The sequence below is a fragment of the Aedes albopictus genome, chromosome 1 (assembly GCF_035046485.1).
Source record: "Aedes albopictus strain Foshan chromosome 1, AalbF5, whole genome shotgun sequence".
Taxonomy (NCBI): domain Eukaryota; kingdom Metazoa; phylum Arthropoda; class Insecta; order Diptera; family Culicidae; genus Aedes; species Aedes albopictus.
In genome coordinates, this window is record NC_085136.1 from 30,521,020 (window position 1) to 30,540,701 (window position 19,682).

Here is a 19,682-nt window from a genome sequence, read left to right on the forward strand (position 1 = left end):
CTGTGCTCCTATCGAGTCCAAGATAAGAAGAACGCACAAGTGCAGGGCTGTCATCGACCGTTAAAAAATTTAAAGCAGGTAAAATCTGACAGACATCGTATTACCATAACATTTGTCTTAATATACATCAACTACGAAGTCAACATTCACAATACTGGTTTCGGTTCTCTTCATTTTAAATGCATATTGTCGTATTCACAATTTTGTGGTTTCTAACTTTTCGACACGCACGTTTTGTCACAATACAAACACCAACAGTTGGCATCGAAGCAGCTCGGTTTTTTGGTTCTCGTTTCACGAACAAACAAAAATCCAACATTAATCTGTTTATAACAATTCACAAAGTTTCTTAACAAACGATCAGCGTAGCCAGCGATCGCTAGCGTTCGCTGAGTTTCTCGTATAAAAGTTCTTGTTTCAAAAGTCAAAATTTGTCTACGGTTCGTCCCTTGAGAGATTCACAAAAGTTGCTCACCATACAAAACAATCGCCTTCCCCACCCCTTGGTCGTCTAACATCGGCATCCGGACGGTTTGTCCGTCCCGTTCGCCCCTTCCAGCTTGACCGGGGGGTCTTTCGTGTCGACAAACAGCTTCGGAACGCCCCTCCGGGCCTGTATCGTCGAGCTCAGCACGATGGTTTCGATCCGTTTCATCACCTTGTTCAGCAGCAGTTCCACGGCGGCCGCCACATTGTGCCCGGTGAACGCACTCGTCTCAATGTACTCGATCTGGTACTTTTCGGCCAAGCTCTGGGCTCTCGTTTCGCTGATCACCCGCTTGTGATCCAAGTCGGCCTTGTTGCCGCACAGTACGATGTCCGGGTCCTCGCAGTAGGCGTGCTGCTTGAGCTGTTCCATCCAACTCTGCACGTCCAGGAAGCTCTGCTCGTTGGTGATGTCGAAGATGAGGATGAAGCCCATCGAGTCCCGGTAGAAGGCCGTGGTCAGGCTGCGGAACCGCTCCTGGCCGGCCGTGTCCCAGAGTTGCAGGTGTATCCGGTGGTTGATGCCGTTCGAGTTGTACAGCTGCGGGAGAAGAGAAAGCATTAATAACCAATCTTTCACGATCAAAGTTTTGTGTCGTATTCGAATCATCGCTTAATAGTTTTCCATCATTTTTGCTTTGTATGAGTTCTGTTTATCAATTTTCATTCATCGTTATTTCCATAAATTCTTTCCCCATTTAATCTTTGAATAGTAATTTTTTAATCATTCGTTTGTGTTCGTCATTCTTCGTTACATTTGTGTTTAATCTGTTGATTTTCACTTTTTTGTTTATCAAATATGTTTTCCGGTTCAAACTTAAACTTATCGCTTTTGTTCGGTTTACGTTACACTTATACGTATCTCGTTTCTCTATTTATTTCAATCATAGTATACGATTAACTTTTTGTCATTCGCTTTTTATTATTTTGCTTTCCGATTTCCGCATCTCGTTTTCATTTGTTTATCATTGCTTTCGTTTCCATTATTTGTTATGTTTCTTTTTTCATATCCCGTTCTGTTTTTTTTCCTTTTTAAACATTTCTCATTTTTATTCGTTTTTTTTTTTTTTTTTTTTTGATTTCAATGTTTATGTTTACTCGACTCATCGTATAGCGTTCATCATGTTGTTTGTAAATTCTTATTTATTGTCTTAAGTTTTACATTTCCATTTTATGCAGTATTTCAAGAATTTCAATTCTTGTCTAATATTTTTCATTTTCAAATTAAAATTCACAAATTTCGAGTTTTATTTTTTATACACTTTAATTTCTGATGCCTCTCGACCAATTCAGTTGATTTTTGGAACAGATATAGTTATATTATAGGGCTATATATTGGCCTCAATTACATAAAATAGCTCAATTGGTGTGGGCATTGTTCATAAGGAAATGTAATAATAACTATGTAATGAACATGAAAATGTAATAATAATAATAATGTAATAATTTAGAGATTTCGGATTTTTGTTTTTTTTTGGGATTTTGGCATGTTTCAGATGATATTCAGAGATGCCTTCACAAAAACCCTTGAAACCTCTGTGGAACGCCTTGAAAGGCCCCTGAATTCTCCATAAATCCCCGTGAATCCAAACGCCCCCTAAGCGTTACATTGAGGAGTGTTCCTGAAGCTATCTGATACGACTCTGGCATGAAAAATGTCATGAAACGCCATTTAAAGACTATTGAGACCCCCTGAATCGCCCTTAGAGGCCCCTTGCAACGTCCCAGAAACCCCTTAATGCTACTGAAACGCCCCTGAAATCCCCTTAATCCTCTTAAAACGCCATCAAAAGGCTGCTGAAATCCCCTGAAGCAACCCCCTAGTGTTCCATGGAACTCACTTTTTCGGTCTTTCTGAGAACTTCCTGGACATGCCCTTGGTCGCATCCCACATGGCCAGGAGCAATACCTGTCTCACGAACTAGATTCCCTCATTAAAGCCCTGACTGAATTCATGCACAGAATTCCCTCTATTTTACGCCCTTTTTAGTGTATGCAATTTTTTTCATTTATCATTCTTTGTTTTATTTTTTTTTTCTTGTTTTACCCTTCTTACACCCATAAGAAGGGTATAAATACCGCTCAAAAAACCGACTTTCGATCCGAGGCCCGCAGGGCCGAGTCTCATATACCAATCAACTCAGCTCGACGAACTGAGCAAATGTCTGTGTGTGTGGTGTGTGTGTGTGTGTGTGTGTGTGTGTGTGTGTGTGTGTATGTGTGTGTGTGTGTGTGTGTGTGTGTGTGTGTGTGTGTGTGTGTGTGTGTGTGTGTGTGTGTGTGTGTGTGTGTGTGTGTGTGTGTGTGTGTGTGTGTGTGTGTGTGTGTGTGTGTGTGTGTGTGTGTGTGTGTGTGTGTGTGTGTGTGTGTGTGTGTGTGTGTGTGTGTGTGTGTGTGTGTGTGTGTGTGTGTGTGTGTGTGTGTGTGTGTGTGTGTGTGTGTGTGTGTGTGTGTGTGTGTGTGTGTGTGTGTGTGTGTGTGTGTGTGTGTGTGTCTGCGTATGTTACAAAAAAAAGTCACGCACGTTTCTCAGCCGTCTGATATTCGATTTGGATTCTCTTAGTTGCAAATGAAAGCTACAACATCCTAGTAGAACCATATTGAATATTATTACGATCGGACATTTGGTTACCGAGATATCTTTCGAAGAGTACTTTAAAGTAATATAGGTTAGCTTTTTGAGAGATTTTTGACATTTAGCATATTGATGAATATCTCAGCCGTCTGTCAACCGATTTGAGTTCTCTTGGCAGCAAATGAAAGCTACAACATCCTAGTAGATCACCCAGAAATTTTATTTCGATTGGACATTTGGTTACAGAGATATCTTTCAAAAAGTACTTAGGATTTATGCAACTCTAAACTTTTTGAGATTTTTGACCAAGTACATGATAATAAATATCTTAGCCGTCTGTCAACCGATTTCGGTTCTCCTGGCACCAAAATAAAGCTACAAAATCCTAGTAGAACCCTATACATTTTTACTAGGAATGCACATTTGGTTACCGAGATATCTTTCAAAGAGTACTTGGGAGTAATACAGGTTAACTTTTTGAGAGATTTTTGACCAAGTGTATCATAATAAATATCTTAGCTGTCTGTCAACCTATTTGGGTTCTCTGGACATCAAATGAAAGCTACAATATCCTTGTAAAAGGCCCTGAAATTTTATTTCTATTGGACATGTGGTTACTGAGATATCTTTCAAAGAGTATTTCAATAAATTCCTTTTTTATTATTATATTCGCTTGTTATCTTGCATGAGCTTTTGACCAGTCTAGAAAATTATTTTTCAAAAAATAATGCTGACCTCATATAAAGTGTATACTAGCAGGTTATTATTTTCAATAAAATTATAAATAACAAATTACACATAAACAGGAATTCTATGAAAACTAACAATATGTTAAATGAAACCTTTGAATTTATATATTGTGGAATAAATACAAGAACCAAAATAACTAGCTAATGCTAAAACTGATTTACATAGTAGATATATCATTTTTATCCTTTTACACCATAACGATGAATACCAAGTACTTCGGAGCTAATTTATTCGACTGATAAAGAGATATTAGACAAAGTGTATCTCGCTGATTTTCTTATCCATTTGTTAATCGATTCAAGATCTTTTGGCAGTTAATAAAAGATACAATATTCCAGAATATGTAAGCTATTTTTTAAACATTCCATACAAGATTCTAGGAGGTATCTGGCACAGGGTCGTGCAATTTCGAAAGGAAAACATGACGTACGACGACTGTAGCAAATCGTTTCCCATGCGAACGGACTGCTGTGATGCTTCATCTCTCACCCAGCAACACACTCGTTCGTTGCTGCTACAGAAACAAGTGTGTATGAAACATGGGATGATGCACTTGGATTTTCGTTTCATTTATGAGTCATTGAAATACTTCAACATGCTAAAAACACTATTTAAACCACATTTTTAAATAGTGGTGCACGCCAATAGAATGATAATTATGTTTTATGAAAGAGGATAACAAATTCGACCACTTAAATCCAATTAACCGGCGCCCGTAACCATTGAGAGACTAGCGCGCACCAGTGAGACACTAATGCTCTGACATGTGAAGCACAAGCAATGCGACCGGGTGGGAGACTACCGAGTGCTACGATGAGTGGAAAAGTTTTTTTTAACGACCGAGTCATTAGAAAAATGTATGAAACACTTGAAGTGACTCATTCAAATGTTGCATGAAAGTGTATCATTGAAACGAAATTGTACGCCCCTGATCTGGCATTTCTGGTAGTTTAGTCCATGGTCCATGATGCTATTTTGGAAACCAATCCACTAGATGCCAAATCCACAATATTTTCTAGAACTTTTGGTCTATTAGACAAAATAAATATGTTAAATACAAATAATACAACAATAATTTTAATAAGTGTAAGAAGGGTTCTGTTCACCATAGGTGGATTAAATCGGGTTTTTTATTTTGCTAAAACTTAAGGAGAGCTTCTAATATATTAAGCAATAACTCGAATTCGTTTCATCTGACGTAAAAATTGCGTTCAGATGATCAAAACATACAGGGGATGGCCAAAATGTTTGGGATAGGCAACTTTTTTTTCTCTCACAAAAAAGTTCAACAAGCTATAACTTTTCATAGAGCGCATCAAAAAATCTCAAATTTTGACTGTTTTTCAACCTATTATGTGTGCATCATTGGTACAAATTTAGGCTCGATTGATTAATATTTCGCAAAGTTAGAACCGTTCGCGTAAAACACTATTTTTCAGACAACTCATTTTTGAGGTGTCATATCTCGGAAACCAGTGAACCAAATTGAATGAAATTTTGAACGTACACTACCAATGTGCAAATGCTTCACAAACTATTAAAACATAGGTATTTTTTAAACGTTGAAAAAAATTATCATGGATTGACACTTTTTGAATTTTTCACGAAAAAATGTAATTTTTTTACATTAATGTCAATAAATTTTAGTGTTGATATCCAAAGATTTTCCACTTCTGTTCTCAAGTTATCTCTAATCAGATATATTAGAGCCTATTTAGATTGAAGAAGAACGCATTTAGTAATTTTTTGTGGTATTGTAAATTTTACTTATTTTCCTTTATATGGGTAAAAAATTCAATCCGGTATAACTTAATTCGCCGTGAGAAAATATTACATTTTATAACGTCATATTAAGTATCAATATATTGTTGATAAACGTTAAAAAATTCATTCAATTCGGTTCACTGGTTTCCGAGATATGACAGTTCAAAAATTAGTTATCTAAATAATAGTGTTTTACCCGATCGGTTCTAACTTCACGAAAAATTAATCAATCGAGCCCAAATTTGTACCAATGATGCACATATAATAGGTTGACAAACAGTCAAAATTTGAGATTTTTTTATGCACTCTATGAAAAGTTATAGCATGTTGAATTTTTTTGCGAGAGAAAAAAAAGTTGCCTATCCCAAACATTTTGGCCATCCCCTGTATATAATTCAGAGTATTCATGCAAAAAGATTAAAAATTGGATGACTGTAACGCAAGATACTTCAATTAAATTAAGTATTATACTTAAAAAAAGGTAATACTTGATTTTCAGGTGAAACTTAAACTATTAGGGGGATTCACTTAACAGCATAAACTGATTAAACTGATTAAACGTCGCGATCACCAAGGCAATCTTTGATTATTTCATTCGCAAAATCATGAAACATTTCAAATAAGCAGAAAATCATGGCTTACGCAGCAATTTAATCTGTTTAGTGAGTACCCCTAATGTACTTGAAATTTTTCTACTCTACGGTTTTGTTATTAATTTTTCACATACAATAAATTTCCCATTATTTTTTTATGCATCGTTTACCTTTTTTCTTATGGTTTATGTTTTGTTTTTGGAAATAATATTAGAATTATCCTTTTTTTTTTATTTGATTTTCAATAATCCCAAATATTTTCCGTTTATCAATTTTCACGATTCGTTTTCTGCTCTCTTTTCGGTTTCTTTTTGTTTCTGATTGTTTATTTCAATTTTCCCTATTTTTAAATATTTGAACTAAGAATAGGAAGTTTTGTAATTATTTGTCATTAATAATTTTTATGTTGTCTTCGTTATCCTACATATCATAAATTTTGTGTTTTTATTATCTTTTATATTTTCCGCATATAAACTTGCACGTTTTTGTTTCAAGATTTCCATTTTCATTTTTTTTTTGTTTCTCTAAAGGGCTCTCATTTTCAATTTTCAACTCCCGCCTTTTGTTCTTGGATTATTAATTTCATATTGTATCTGAATCAATCGTAGTTTGTTATTAACTAGCTGCCACGACAGACATCGTTTTACATAATGCGTTTTCCGAAAAATGCCATTTCAAAGTTTATATAAGATTTTATGCTTTCCTGGTTGCATCCACGAAAAGATTAATCGCTGCACTATTCCACTTTGATTTATACAACAGGTTTCTGGTTTTTTATTTAATGTTGTTTTTACTTATTTTTGTTTTTGGTTTCCATATTTCTTCTGTTTTTTTTTTCTACTTATCCAAATCTAATCTAAATCCAATTCAAATCTAATTCAAGTCAGAGTCCTAATCGCAATTCAACTGAAATCCAATTCAAATCCATACTAAACATGCTCTCGAACCAACTCCGATCTTAATCCTAAGATATCTAACTTGATTTACTTTATATCGTTTGGAATCCGTAAAATTCTTCACCGTACCATACCTTACCGAACATGCCGCAAAAATTCAAACACACAGCTCATACTCACCACACGTTTCTCGCGGAAGTCGATCCCCACCGTCGAAATGAATTTGGTGTGAAACACGCCGTCTGTGTACTGATAGAGGAAGCTCGTCTTCCCAACGCCCGAGTCGCCGATGGTCAGGAATTTGATAAGGTAGTCGTAATCTATCGCTGTCGACGCCATGCTGAACCCACGTGGAACTCGAACGCGTTCAGTTCCCTCCTCGGTTGAAGGAAGAACCGGTCGTCGTCCTCCTCCTGGAAATTATACCAAAAGATGAAATGTGAGGATACATTCAGTGAAGGTGGAATGTCTGCTTTTGCTACTGCTGCTGCTGCCTCTGAGTTTTAACTCCGAAACCGAACAACATAATATTTCAGTTTCAGATGACATGCCTGTCTGGAACGGATGGAGCTTTCCTTCCCATACGTGTGCTGTGTACCTAGATGCCAGGTGGAAGGAGTTGAGATCGTGCTGGCTGGCCAAAGCTAAAACCCATGTTAAATAGTTAATGAACAGGGGAGGCGAGATAGACCGAGTGGATTCCTCATTTCCAGTGGTACCTTCGAGCACAATGCCATTGGAATAAGCGAACAGTGGGATAAATAGGTTGAAATTTGAGTAAAAATTAGACAGGTTGGATGTTTCAGGTAGATCACTTTTCAGAACCACATACGCTAAGAGAGGATATCCTAAAATAGTTTTTTGCAATTACATTGTGAAAAGTTGAACATTTCAGTTGGATAATGTATGCTCAAACGGCCTACTTTTCACTTCAATGCAAGTGTGCCAAAAAGTACTACTTTTCGGCACTCTTAAGAGTGTTGAATAGTAGCACTTTTTGGCACTTTTGCTCGTACGCACTTTTTACTTACCACCGTGGCTGCCGTAGATTCAGCCTCTGCCTCTAAGGGCTGATTTCTTCACCTACCCGGCTTACCGACGTAAGCCTGGTTTACCTTAAACCACACTTAAAGTTAAGCCAAATATTTAAGCCTGGTTTACATATTTGCATTTCTTCACTTCGACTTAGCAAATAAAGGCGATGGCTTACGCTAAGCCAAGCTTAACGAAATTTCCCATATCATTCCAGTGACTTTCCAATGGAAATGTCATTTTAAGCTGCCGATATTTTGAAATGCCCGTTATTTGCAGTATGGAGTAACAACAACAAAATATCCGCTGAAATTTTAGCAGGGAAAGTGGAATCGCTCGGCAAATTTTTCAGATGCAGAAGGAAATTTACAATGATGACTACCTAGACTGTTGATATTTTACCCAGTATCGAAAATCTTCGATGTAGTACCTACTCCATATGATCGTTCCACAACATGTCGTGTTCGAATTTGCCTTTCATTGTACAGAGTTGAAGTACCATATTGCAGAAAAGGCGTTGCAATGTTTATTATATGTTTTAATACCCATTATAGTCCTGTTTGAGTTGCATCGTCGATAATGAGTTTTTGAAAATGTGTTGGTCGTGAGATCCCGACCAGAAGCTCCTAACAAGATTATAACAAAATTATTACAACCCTTGTTAGAAATAACAGAATTTGATATAATTTTGTTGTAAGGATTCTTATAGGTGAATAAACATAACAAAATTGTTACAAAATTTGTTATTATTTTAAAAACAAAACTATAACAAAAATTGTATTATTTATTCAAACAGATATATAACAGCATTTGCTACATTATGCATAATAAAATAATTACCTATAACATAATTTCGTAACACATTTATTGTAGCATTTGCTACATTTTTTTGTAACAAAATAATTTCAAAATTTGTTGGATATTCAGTATTGGCGTGAAATAGTTTATCATTTTTGTAATATTAACCACTCGAGCCAAACGCCATAAAACAAAACTTATAGCATTCATTTAGAACGCAACGCGAAAATCGTCATGTTTGAACACTCCCTTCTCGTCCGTTACACAGTGTTTTATTTTGCCGATTTCCTGCGCTTTTTTTAAATAACGTTTCAACCGCTGATTTTTGAGATATGTATAGTTTCTTCGGATAAGTTTCTACATAAGACAAGGCGCATCTTGTGACATGAAGAGTTAGATGATCAATTCACTTATGAGTGAGATGAAAAAAATATGTTTTCAAAAAATGCAGATAGACGTTTGATGTTATTGGCAAAGTGGTGCAAAATGCAATTTTGAACGACTTTGTCAAAGACGTCATAAAGCTAAGTTTCATACTTTACGAGATATATTGCGTTGTATGTGCATGATCCCTGGAAATCATATATTTCGTCATAACTTTTAAACGGGATTTTGTACATTTTTTGCGTCTTCTACAAAGCTATTAATATACATTTTTTGCTGAACATCAAAAAACGCTAGCTTTTGAAATTACTAAGTTATTTGCAAATTTCTTATTTTTATAGGGTAACTTTGAACTCGTATAACTTCTAAAGAATCGTTGCGAATAATGAAACAACTATATTTCTACTATATGAAAATGGCCTAAACTTTTGTATGCAAGTGTATCCTTTATGTGTCATGGTAAACAATCAAACAAATATCAAATATTGAAACTATTTAATAACTTCTTAATTTAACGAGATAGAATATCGCAATGTTCAGCAAAATTGCGTATTTTTGTGCTTAACAACTTTTGAGAACGAGAAAAAAATGTAGAAAGTCTAGGTAGAAAGCTATGAATATTTTAACGATTTATAAAAAATGAACATATTAATAAATCACTCAGAAATTTATTTTTATTATAACTTTTAATCCAGAATTTTTACATTATTTGCATGTTCCGCAAAGTTGTTGAACATATAAAAATACACAATTTTGCTGAACATTACGATATTCTATCTCATTAAATGAAGAAGTTAATAAATAATTTCAATATTTGATAATTGTTTGTTTTTCTACCATAATCCTTTATACACTTGTATACAAAAGTTTAAGCCATTTTCATATAGTAGAAATATAACTGTTTCATTATTCGAAACGGTTCTCTGCGCCATTTGGCGCCGAACGAAGTTAGATGAGTTCAAAATTACCCTATAAAAATCAGTAATTTGTAAATAACTTTGTGATTTTATAAACTAGCGTTTTTTATGTTCGGCAAAAACATGTACTTTCACATTTCAAACAATTTTGTAGAAGACGCAAAAAATGTACAAAATCCCGTTAAAAAGTTATGATAAAATATATGATTTCTAGGGGTCATGCACATACAACGCAATATATATCGTAAAGTATGAGATTAAGCAGTATAACGTCTCTGACAAAGTTGTTTAAAATTGCATATTCCACAACTTTGCCGAAGACATCGTCTATCTGCATTTTTTGAAAAAATATTTTTTTTTCATCTCACTTATAGGTGGATTGATCATTCAACTCTTCATGTCACGAAATCGGCAAAATAAAACACTGTGCGTTCCCCTTTTTTGAATGAAAGTCCTGTATGGACCGTAACGCTTAGTTGTACTTCCCCTCTCCCTTGAGCGACGCGTAATTTGGGAACGGCGTCATATTTGTTTCAAAAAAAAAGTAACAGAACTTGTTATTATTTAGTTATAATCTGCCAAATTCTTCCCAAACCAGCACCCGGATAAAAACTGACCATAGGGTGTTTGGTGAAAACCATTCCTGCACCATACAGTGTACCAGCTACAATAAAGTGTATTGTAATGAAATGGTTCGCTGTACTATACATTTACATTGGATTTTTATGTAAAAATATATCATACTGTTTTTCTTACGTTTGAACCATTCACTTTTCCGAAACATTATTTTTCCGTGAATTTTTAATTATTTATTCAGTTTAAGATTTTTTCCGTGCTTTGTTTTGTTGATGTTTGTGACTTTTTTGATGCAAAGGAAAGGAAAGAGAAAAAAGTGAATAAGTTGAAACATCAATTTAAAGTCAATAACATGTTTAAATCAGTGGTAAATCAGATGTCCTAAGAACTGCAGGTCCAAGCAGGGTTCCAAGAGATATGGTGTGGTATGGTAGGTGTGTAGGGTGCGATGAGAGAAATACGAATGTAGGCCAATCCGGAAAGATGCAGGTCAGATTACCGTAAATCAGTGGATGAGTTCAACACTATTCTTTCGGTAGTTTTCTCGTCTTCTCTCACTTGCCTTCGACCACAATCGATTCAAATGCGATTGACAAACTTTATCTTTGACGTAGAGCCATCTTTAACATATGGACTGAACCAGTCTTGTAAACATTCGACATTTTTCACTACCTTCATTTCGATGCCGCAGTCGGGTGTCAGCTTGAATACAACACACATATGGCCATCACAGCTCTCATTGTGGAAGAAGACAGGAATAACAAAAGCCGAACCGTCTCCCGAAGACGCAATCGTGGTCAAGTGCATTCGTTTGACATTTTTGTTTCGTACGGTAGTTTGATTGCTTGTGTTGCGAATGTCGGAGACAAAGGCAGCCGAATATCGACGAAAAGGTGTAAATGACTGTGATCTCTAACAAGACTGGACTGGACTGAACACTGAAATTACTTCTAATATAGGTTCGTCTGCTGGTTCGCTTTTTAACCTAACTTATATTTGAATCGAACTTGACAGTTTTCTCATGAGTTGTTATGTATTTCAAACTGTAGTCAAACTGGTGCCTCAATATTGCAATAACGGTTAAGCACGCTGTAATGATACTTATGTACCTCGTCACCCACTTCATGCAACTACATTAGTGGTCTAATAACACTTAGCGCGCTCGGCATAGTTCCATCATGCCGCTCAAAGTGTTGCCACAAATAATGCTTAGTTTGCAAAACCCAGTTATCTGGCTGGTGGGGCATGGGAGCCTAAGCTTCAACTGTTAATGCAATCAGAGACTACTCAGACTTAGACGTGGGCGATCGTGGGTTATCGAAAACGCTCTGGAGAATTTCCAAAGCGCATTCTTATAAGTCTAGTAAGCCTAAGGTGCCATTAACAGGAGGAAAATGACAAGATAATATAACAATATATGGTTTATGTAATGTAAAACAATACAACATAACAAAAGAGAACCATTCCAAAACCATTTGATTAAATGTATAACCAGTAGTGAAATTACAATTAAAAACAATTTATTTACGGTACATTTTATTGTTTGAAACCATTCATGTACCATACAATGTACGGTATATTTAAACCCACGTATCAGTATTTTGAACAATTCATTAACAATAAAATGTATGGTTTTGCAAAAAAATATATATGGAGAAAAATATTTTTTTATATTGTTACGATACTTAACAACCTGTATAATATATTGTAAAAATCTTATTTACAATTCACGGTATAGGTGTCTACATTACATCTTATTGTTGGTTCTAAATAGTACTGTTACAATACAACGTTCGGTTTTTCTACTGTATTTTTTATTCGGGCAGTGCTTTGAAGTTACTATCGTTATACGATATCATTACAGATAGAAGGTGTAATAAAAAAAATCTGTTGGAATATCACCATGGCCTGTCGGATGTAAACATTATTATTAATACAAACTGTAAGCTAGAATATAGCTGGAAATCAAATACTTCACAGCTATCTTTTTTCTATTTTTTGAGGTTCTTTCATTGCACTCTAATCCTAAGCCGGAAAAGTTCCCGGATGATGTGCCAATCGAATAAGAATCCTCACCAACAAAACAGCTGCTTTCATAGAGTACATTTTGGTACTGCGTGAGCAAGTTTCAGGCAATTTGGCTGATAAAACCCTCAAGTTGAAGACAACAAACGATTACAGTAGACGTTCGATAACTGCAACATGTTTACGTTTCACCTACCGAATGAAATTCGTTAACTGCAACGACTGACAGACGTCAACGACTTGTCAGTTGGTCCGAAAGTGATCTAAAATGCATTCGAAAGTGCATCGCTATGCAGCTGTCGTCTGCTCTGACAGAACTTTGACGGATAGCGGTGCGATAACTGCAAAATTGTTGCACTTACCGGACTTGCAGTTAAAAAGCATTGCAGTTAAAGCGTTTGCACCGAGCGAACGTATACTGTACAATAAATACCAAAACAGTATTGTTGTTCTAATTTCGCCAAAAAGTATATCAAGGAGTGAATGTTATTGAACATAGAGAAAGCAAAAGTGGAACAAAATAATTATAACATGGAATTTGTTTATTTTACCTATTTTGCTTCGACCTTAGGGAACATCTATTAAGTACGTCACGCTAAAATTGGAAATTTTCAACCCTCTCTGCCTTCTCCAAACGTGACGATATACCCCTTGTGTGATAGATTCCATTTCATTTCTTAAAATAAAAAAATGTGGAATATAACAAAATTATATCTACAGCTGTTATCATATCTGCATATGATATAATTGTGATAGATTGAAACAAAATCACTAACGACAAATCAAATTTATTATACGTCAACGAGCTCCATGTGACGTCATACTACTACCCCGCTCGTGTGCGTCTGACAAACAAGGATTTGAATGAGGACACTGGCAATACGTAGAACCAGTAAAGCTTCTATCATCGCTCTCTTCAAGAGCCGTGTTGGTCTCATTGGCAGAGGCGCCAGATTTCTACCGATGGTAGGTGTCTTGGTTCAAATCCCGTTCGGAGCCGAAAATTTTATAACGTACTGGAAACTTTTTTTTTGTCACCTACTTTTTCTAAAAATAGAATAACACAGTTAAAAATATTTACCCAAAAATTAGTAAAAATATTTAGTTTTTACCCTAAAAGGTTGCCAAGGAATTATAACACAATTTGTTATAATTTTGTTAAATTCTACCATATTTCATGGAACAAGTTTTATAATATTTTTGTTGGGATCATAACAAAAGTTATTACATTTTTGTTCTTTTCATATGGCAACTTTGTTAGAATTTCTGTTATTTTAACTACTAACGGTACATGTTTTATAACAACCCTTGTTATAAAAATTTATTGTAACAAAATAACACAGCTTGTTATAATTTTGTAATGTCCATCTAGTCGGGATGCTTCAGACCATATTGCGAATATGTTTTGAATTTTGAGCTGTGTACATTCAATGAAAACCCTTAGTCAAAACAGTTTTATTACCTTTTTATTTCATTTGTTGATGTTTTTGATGCTTTGTTTTAAATACTTTTTAGGCGTCGTCCACAAATTGTAAAACGCTCTATGGAAAGGGAAACTATGATCAAGCGTTATGGCCCATACATAAATTTTTGTATTTTCATACAAAAATACATTATCTGGAATAGTGGTCGGAAATTGTCAATTTTATTGTTAGTAAAGCGTTAATATAAAACGGATTTTTTTTTGCAGTGCTGAAAATGTCATTTCGACATATCTAAATTCAATCAGCTACAGCTCATTTCAAAAGCTGAACCTGAACATATGGTATATGAAAAGCTTGTGTGGATAGACCATTTCTACAACAAACTCATGAAAAAAATCGCTCTCGCTTCAAAATTTAAAATTTAAAAAAAATTCAACGGCAAGAAATATTTACTGGAATATGATCATTCCCATCAATATCATCGTGCTTCCTGATGATTAAATTGAAATAACCACGTTTTCCATCATGATATGTATACACCAAATTTAAATCAAGCATACCGTGTTATAACCTCGGTTATAACCGCCAAAGTTTTCCAAGCTCCTACCGTGGAATCTCGGGTTGTCAATCGAACAACTACATTACATTATGATTCATAATGCAACCGAAATGAGTTGCAATATTTCGATTTCAACTGTTTGTTATATGTAGTACGAAAAAAATAGTCCGCTGTTGAGTCCGCTGTCATACTGAAACGGCAAATATAAATCAAATATTATAGTGTTGAGCTACAGCCCAAGTAACAGAAGTAGCTAAATAAGAGTTTCTTAAGCTAAAATTTGCTTAATAGCGGTTTGTTCAAATCTTGTTCAGCAAAAATGTTTGTTGGGAAACAGATATTTAAAACCTACTTGCGTCACTTTTAGATATTAGGTATTCAAAATAAGCTATGTTTGGAAGTAAACCACGAACAATTTAATAACTAAAGAATTAGGAAATAAATACATTTGTCACTGTTCGGGATGGCATTTTACAAACTATCTCTTCTTTTTATTGAATTTCATTTTTTTGTGCAATCTCTTAACGACATACTGTTTTTCTATGTATCTGTCCATGTATATTTGTTGTATGTATTTTTATGAATAAATATTGAGCGATCACCTTACGTGGGTGGTCGTTTGTTTGCTTTCCGCGTGAAGCGAACAATAGCGCATCAGATTGCATGTTTTGACACATCTTTTGTTGTAAATCTTGAGTGTCCACCTGACGCGGGTGGCTGATTGTTTACTTTCCGCGCGGAGTGAGCAATAGCGCTTAAGTTTGTATGTGTTGTCGCGTCTTTAATAGTAAATATTAAACGATCACCTGACGTGGGTGGTCGATTGTTTGCTTTCCGCGTGATGCGAACAATAGCACTTTGTTGCTTCATTTGTAGTGAATATTGAGCAACCACCTGACGAGGGTGGTTGGTTGTTTGCTTTCCGCGTGAAGCGAACAACATCACTGCAGTTTGCACGGCATACTGCAATTCCAAAAGGTCATATTACTTATCGAGGTGAATCCTGACCCAACGATACCTGCCCTACTAACAATCACTCCTTCCTGCAGCCTTTGGTGGAGACGTGCGGTAAACGCCAACTTTCACATAACAAAGGTTGCTATTAACATTCCTTCACTCTTCCAACCTGACTGCAAGGACGTGGCCGGCGTCGTTATTGTACTGTTAAAGAGAGCCTCTGAAGCGTGCACAGTGAGAATGTTGACCACTCCCAGTCAATTATTCAGTTGATTCATTGTGCAACTGTCATTGGTTCGAGTCAATCACGGATGTAGCAACCATAGATATGTGCAGTCAGTCTAAGCTAAGCTAAGCTAAGCTAAGCTAAAGAATTAGGAAATAAATCGACACTGATTCTTAATTTGGGCCTAACTGACATTTTCGAATTCTCTTCATCGATCCTCTCTTTGTGTTATTACAGAATGTATATAGAGTTTTCTAAAGTTTTTTTGGTTGATATGCGAAGAGGACGACTACATCTTGCTATAGAAACAAAAAGAATAATGATTTTATTTGTATTGATCAAGTTATTAGCGAAAGAGAGAGTCGACGAAGAGAAATCGATCAAGTCAGTTAGGCCCTTATGAAAAATCATTGTCGAAATACATATTTTGTTTTTGAAGAAAAATTGTTGGATGTTCGATGATCTAAAGGTGATCTGAACTAAGTTTTGTAAGAAATCAGTGTATAAAAAGTTATTGAAAGAAAGTTTTTTTTAACTGTCATCCTAAATTTGTTTGTAAGAAGTAATATCTCTTGAACCGTAAGAGACAAAAATATGGTTATCGTGACCTGAAATTAGAGAACGACAATAAAATTAAAAAGAAGTTTCTTTTTTTTTCAATGCAAATGTACTTTTGACTTCCAAATCATGATGAAAAACTTCCAACACTATCAACACGTACCTTTTTGAAGACTTTCAATCTCATGTAAAAATCTTGATCGTTCCGAAAACGGTGTCTGGCCGTTTGGCTGAACACTATTTGGCCAAATCGGTCATATGGCCAAATGCCATTTAGCCGAATCATGATCAAAAGAATTTAGAGGAACTTCTTGACATTATCAATATGACCATTAGAAATATTTCCTTCTTTTAATCATAGCCTATTCATTCTAGTTTTACCATTGAGGGATTGGTTGGCACTGAAACTATCAAGATTTTATCATAGGATTTTTCTTTTTTAATTCACGATTTTTCTGTCCACGTGTTATATGAACGGCTCCTAATTTCATCATTCTTTTTTCGCCCAAACTGCATTCGGCCAAATGACCTGGAACTCTCATATACTGATGATGAATATCATTTTCTTTTTCATCGCCTCCATCTATATCCAAAAATTTTAAGTTTTATTGTTCCCAAGTGTAAAGGTATTTTATTCCAAATATTTTCGCTATGTTTCCAAAGTATATCCTTGAAGCCAGTGGCGTAGCCAGAAATTGTCTCTGGGAGGGGTTTTCAACGGTTAATGATACCTTTTTTGATTTGACATTTACATTTTGTAAACAGTAATGAGCAGTTGTATTCGTAGTTTGAAAATAGCGGCGCAGCCGAAAAAATTTTTCGTCTCAGCGCTTTATACAGAAAATTTGTTCCACAAATTTTGGCTCTGGGGGGGGGGTGGTTTAACCCTAAAACCCCCCCGTGGCTACGCCAGTGCTTGAAGCAGGTGAAGAAACCCAAACTCTGCAATTTGCTACTAAAGCCTGGCTTAGCACTGCTAAGCCACCTCAGAGCACCGCTTAAAATAAGCCACACTTAACTTAAGCCCTAGCATTATCAAACCGGGTTTGGTGGTTAAGCCGAGGTGAAGAAATCCAAAAAAAGTTAAGCCCGGTTTAAAATTTTGCTAAGCCTGGTTTAAAATTTAAGCCCGGGTGAAGAAATCGGCCCTAAATCTAATGAGCAGCTCGAATCCGAATCAGGACGATTTCAATTACGATTCGAACTACAAACGTAAGTAGTGTAGAGGCAGCTGCTGAATCTGCTTTTCCTTTTTCCTGCGGAAAACTGTTTGACAACGGGAGCTCGATCATTGGTGACGCCTACTACAGTCGGAACCCGCTCGTTGAGCCACAACCTCCACCCAACCAACGAATTTGATTCGCTAGTTGGGTGACGTGACAGCAGCACAAGGGGCGTGCATATTGCATGTTTAGGTTGAAAGTAAAAAGTAAAAATTTTCAATTTGTTTTACATTTAGAGCAAAACTGATACGTTTTGCAAGATACATATATGGTCAATGCGAGAAATAATTATTTTCACCCATTTTTAGTCGGTGAAGTGAAAATATAGATGTTTATGAAACCACCCGGACCAAAGTGCAAGCACAAAATGCTTTCAATGATCGACAAAATAAAGATTGCCGATGTTTTGCATTTGTTTCGAAGTAATTGTACATGTTGTTTTTTATGTTTTTTTATGTGTTATATGAAATAGAAATTCTTTTCGATTATCAGTAAAATTTAAGAAACCAAAAACTCATTAGCTCGCCCCTCGGAATTACAGATTGGTTGTCATTTTCAGTTTGACATTGAATTATGACATCTAGATGCTTTTTAGTTGGCTGACAGCTCAACTGCCGGAGCCCCAACTAAAAAGCCACCCAACTATTAAACCCCCAACCAGCGCAGCGGGTCATGGCTGTACACCATAGCCTACCTGATCAAACAAAAAATTACGCCTACAAACATAAGCGCGCGCACGTGGTTTCTACTGATACATGTTTGTGTAGCAAGAAAAGATCGCTCTCGATGGGGATTTTTTCGTAATTACAAAAAAAACTTTGTATGCAACTCGTTGCAAAACTTGATTTTTTCTGCGCTCCTCGTATTTATCCAACTCGGCAAGCCTCGATGGATAAGTCACGAGTCGCACGTGCTTAAAAAATCATCATTTTGCAACTTGTTGCATAAATAACTATTTCGGTGTATTTCTCTGACAAAATTATATAAAATAAACTGTAGGGGGCATAATGGACACCCCTGCATATTTTATGCTAATTCTTTGGTTACATCGACCAGTTAAGTAATTTGCCTACGGAGATCAATACCACAGATATACTCCATCTTGGACGAGTTTATATAACATCAACGTTAATTAAGTAAACTTTAGGCTAAAATAATCGGATTGATTTTTTCCAAACTCTCTAAAACGCCTTACAGTATGCAATGCGCGTACATCCATTCGTAATTGCCAGTGTTCATTTCGCCCCGAATCGACTACCGTCTACCCCCGTTGGTTTGACCGCATCTAATATGAACACTTTTTAATTTGACCCCCTCTAATCTGCACGTCGTTCAAATTAAAAATGTGTAAGTATCGGGTCAGCCAATCGGGAGCGTTTTAGAGACTCCCCGACTCAACTGCCTCAGGGTCGGCACGCTCACCTACGTATTCTCGCACTCAATTTAGGTAGCTACACAAGCACTTCGTTAAAACAAGGCCTATATTTCTGGTTTCTGGACATTGTGCACACTCTATTGCTTCTTCTCCTTTTTCTCCTCTACACTCCTCCCCACTTTCTTATATTCTATCTAACCTTTTTCCTAATGTTCGGGGCCCCTTTCCTCCGCAGCAACCTCCTTTCTCCTCACCGCCGGTCGCCGGCGTTCCTTCCTTCGGTGCACGTGGTACCGCAGGTTCTTCAGGCCACGTCTGGCCGCGTCTCTTGCCTCGGGGTGGCTTTGGGGTACAGCTGCAGCTGAATGGACCCGCCTACACGTCCTAGGCTGCCGATATTTGGACGGATCGGCCTTCGGCCAACAACGCTGCCGGAATCTACCCGGTTTAAGCACCAGGACGTGGTGGGGCGAAGGGGAAACTGCGGGGTCCTGGTGAAAAAGATGGACAAATGTCGATGTAAGGAACAGGTTGATCACGGGAGATTGAGTTCCGTTACCTAAT

General features: G+C 36.3%; 1 protein-coding gene across 1 annotated transcript in view; it reads right to left on the minus strand.

Moving 5' to 3' along the window:
* Positions 1-79: 79 nt before the first annotated feature.
* The window catches only part of LOC109428458 (ras-related protein Rab-27A), a 78,038-nt gene continuing 58,435 nt past the window's right edge, over positions 80-19,682 (minus strand). The window contains exons 2-3 of the mRNA XM_019704222.3: positions 7,245-7,477; positions 80-1,027 (exon numbers count right to left, since the gene is read on the minus strand). Coding sequence (XP_019559767.2) covers positions 512-1,027; positions 7,245-7,403 — 675 coding nt within the window. The 5' untranslated portion in view covers positions 7,404-7,477 and the 3' untranslated portion in view covers positions 80-511. The remainder of the gene's footprint in view (positions 1,028-7,244; positions 7,478-19,682) is intronic.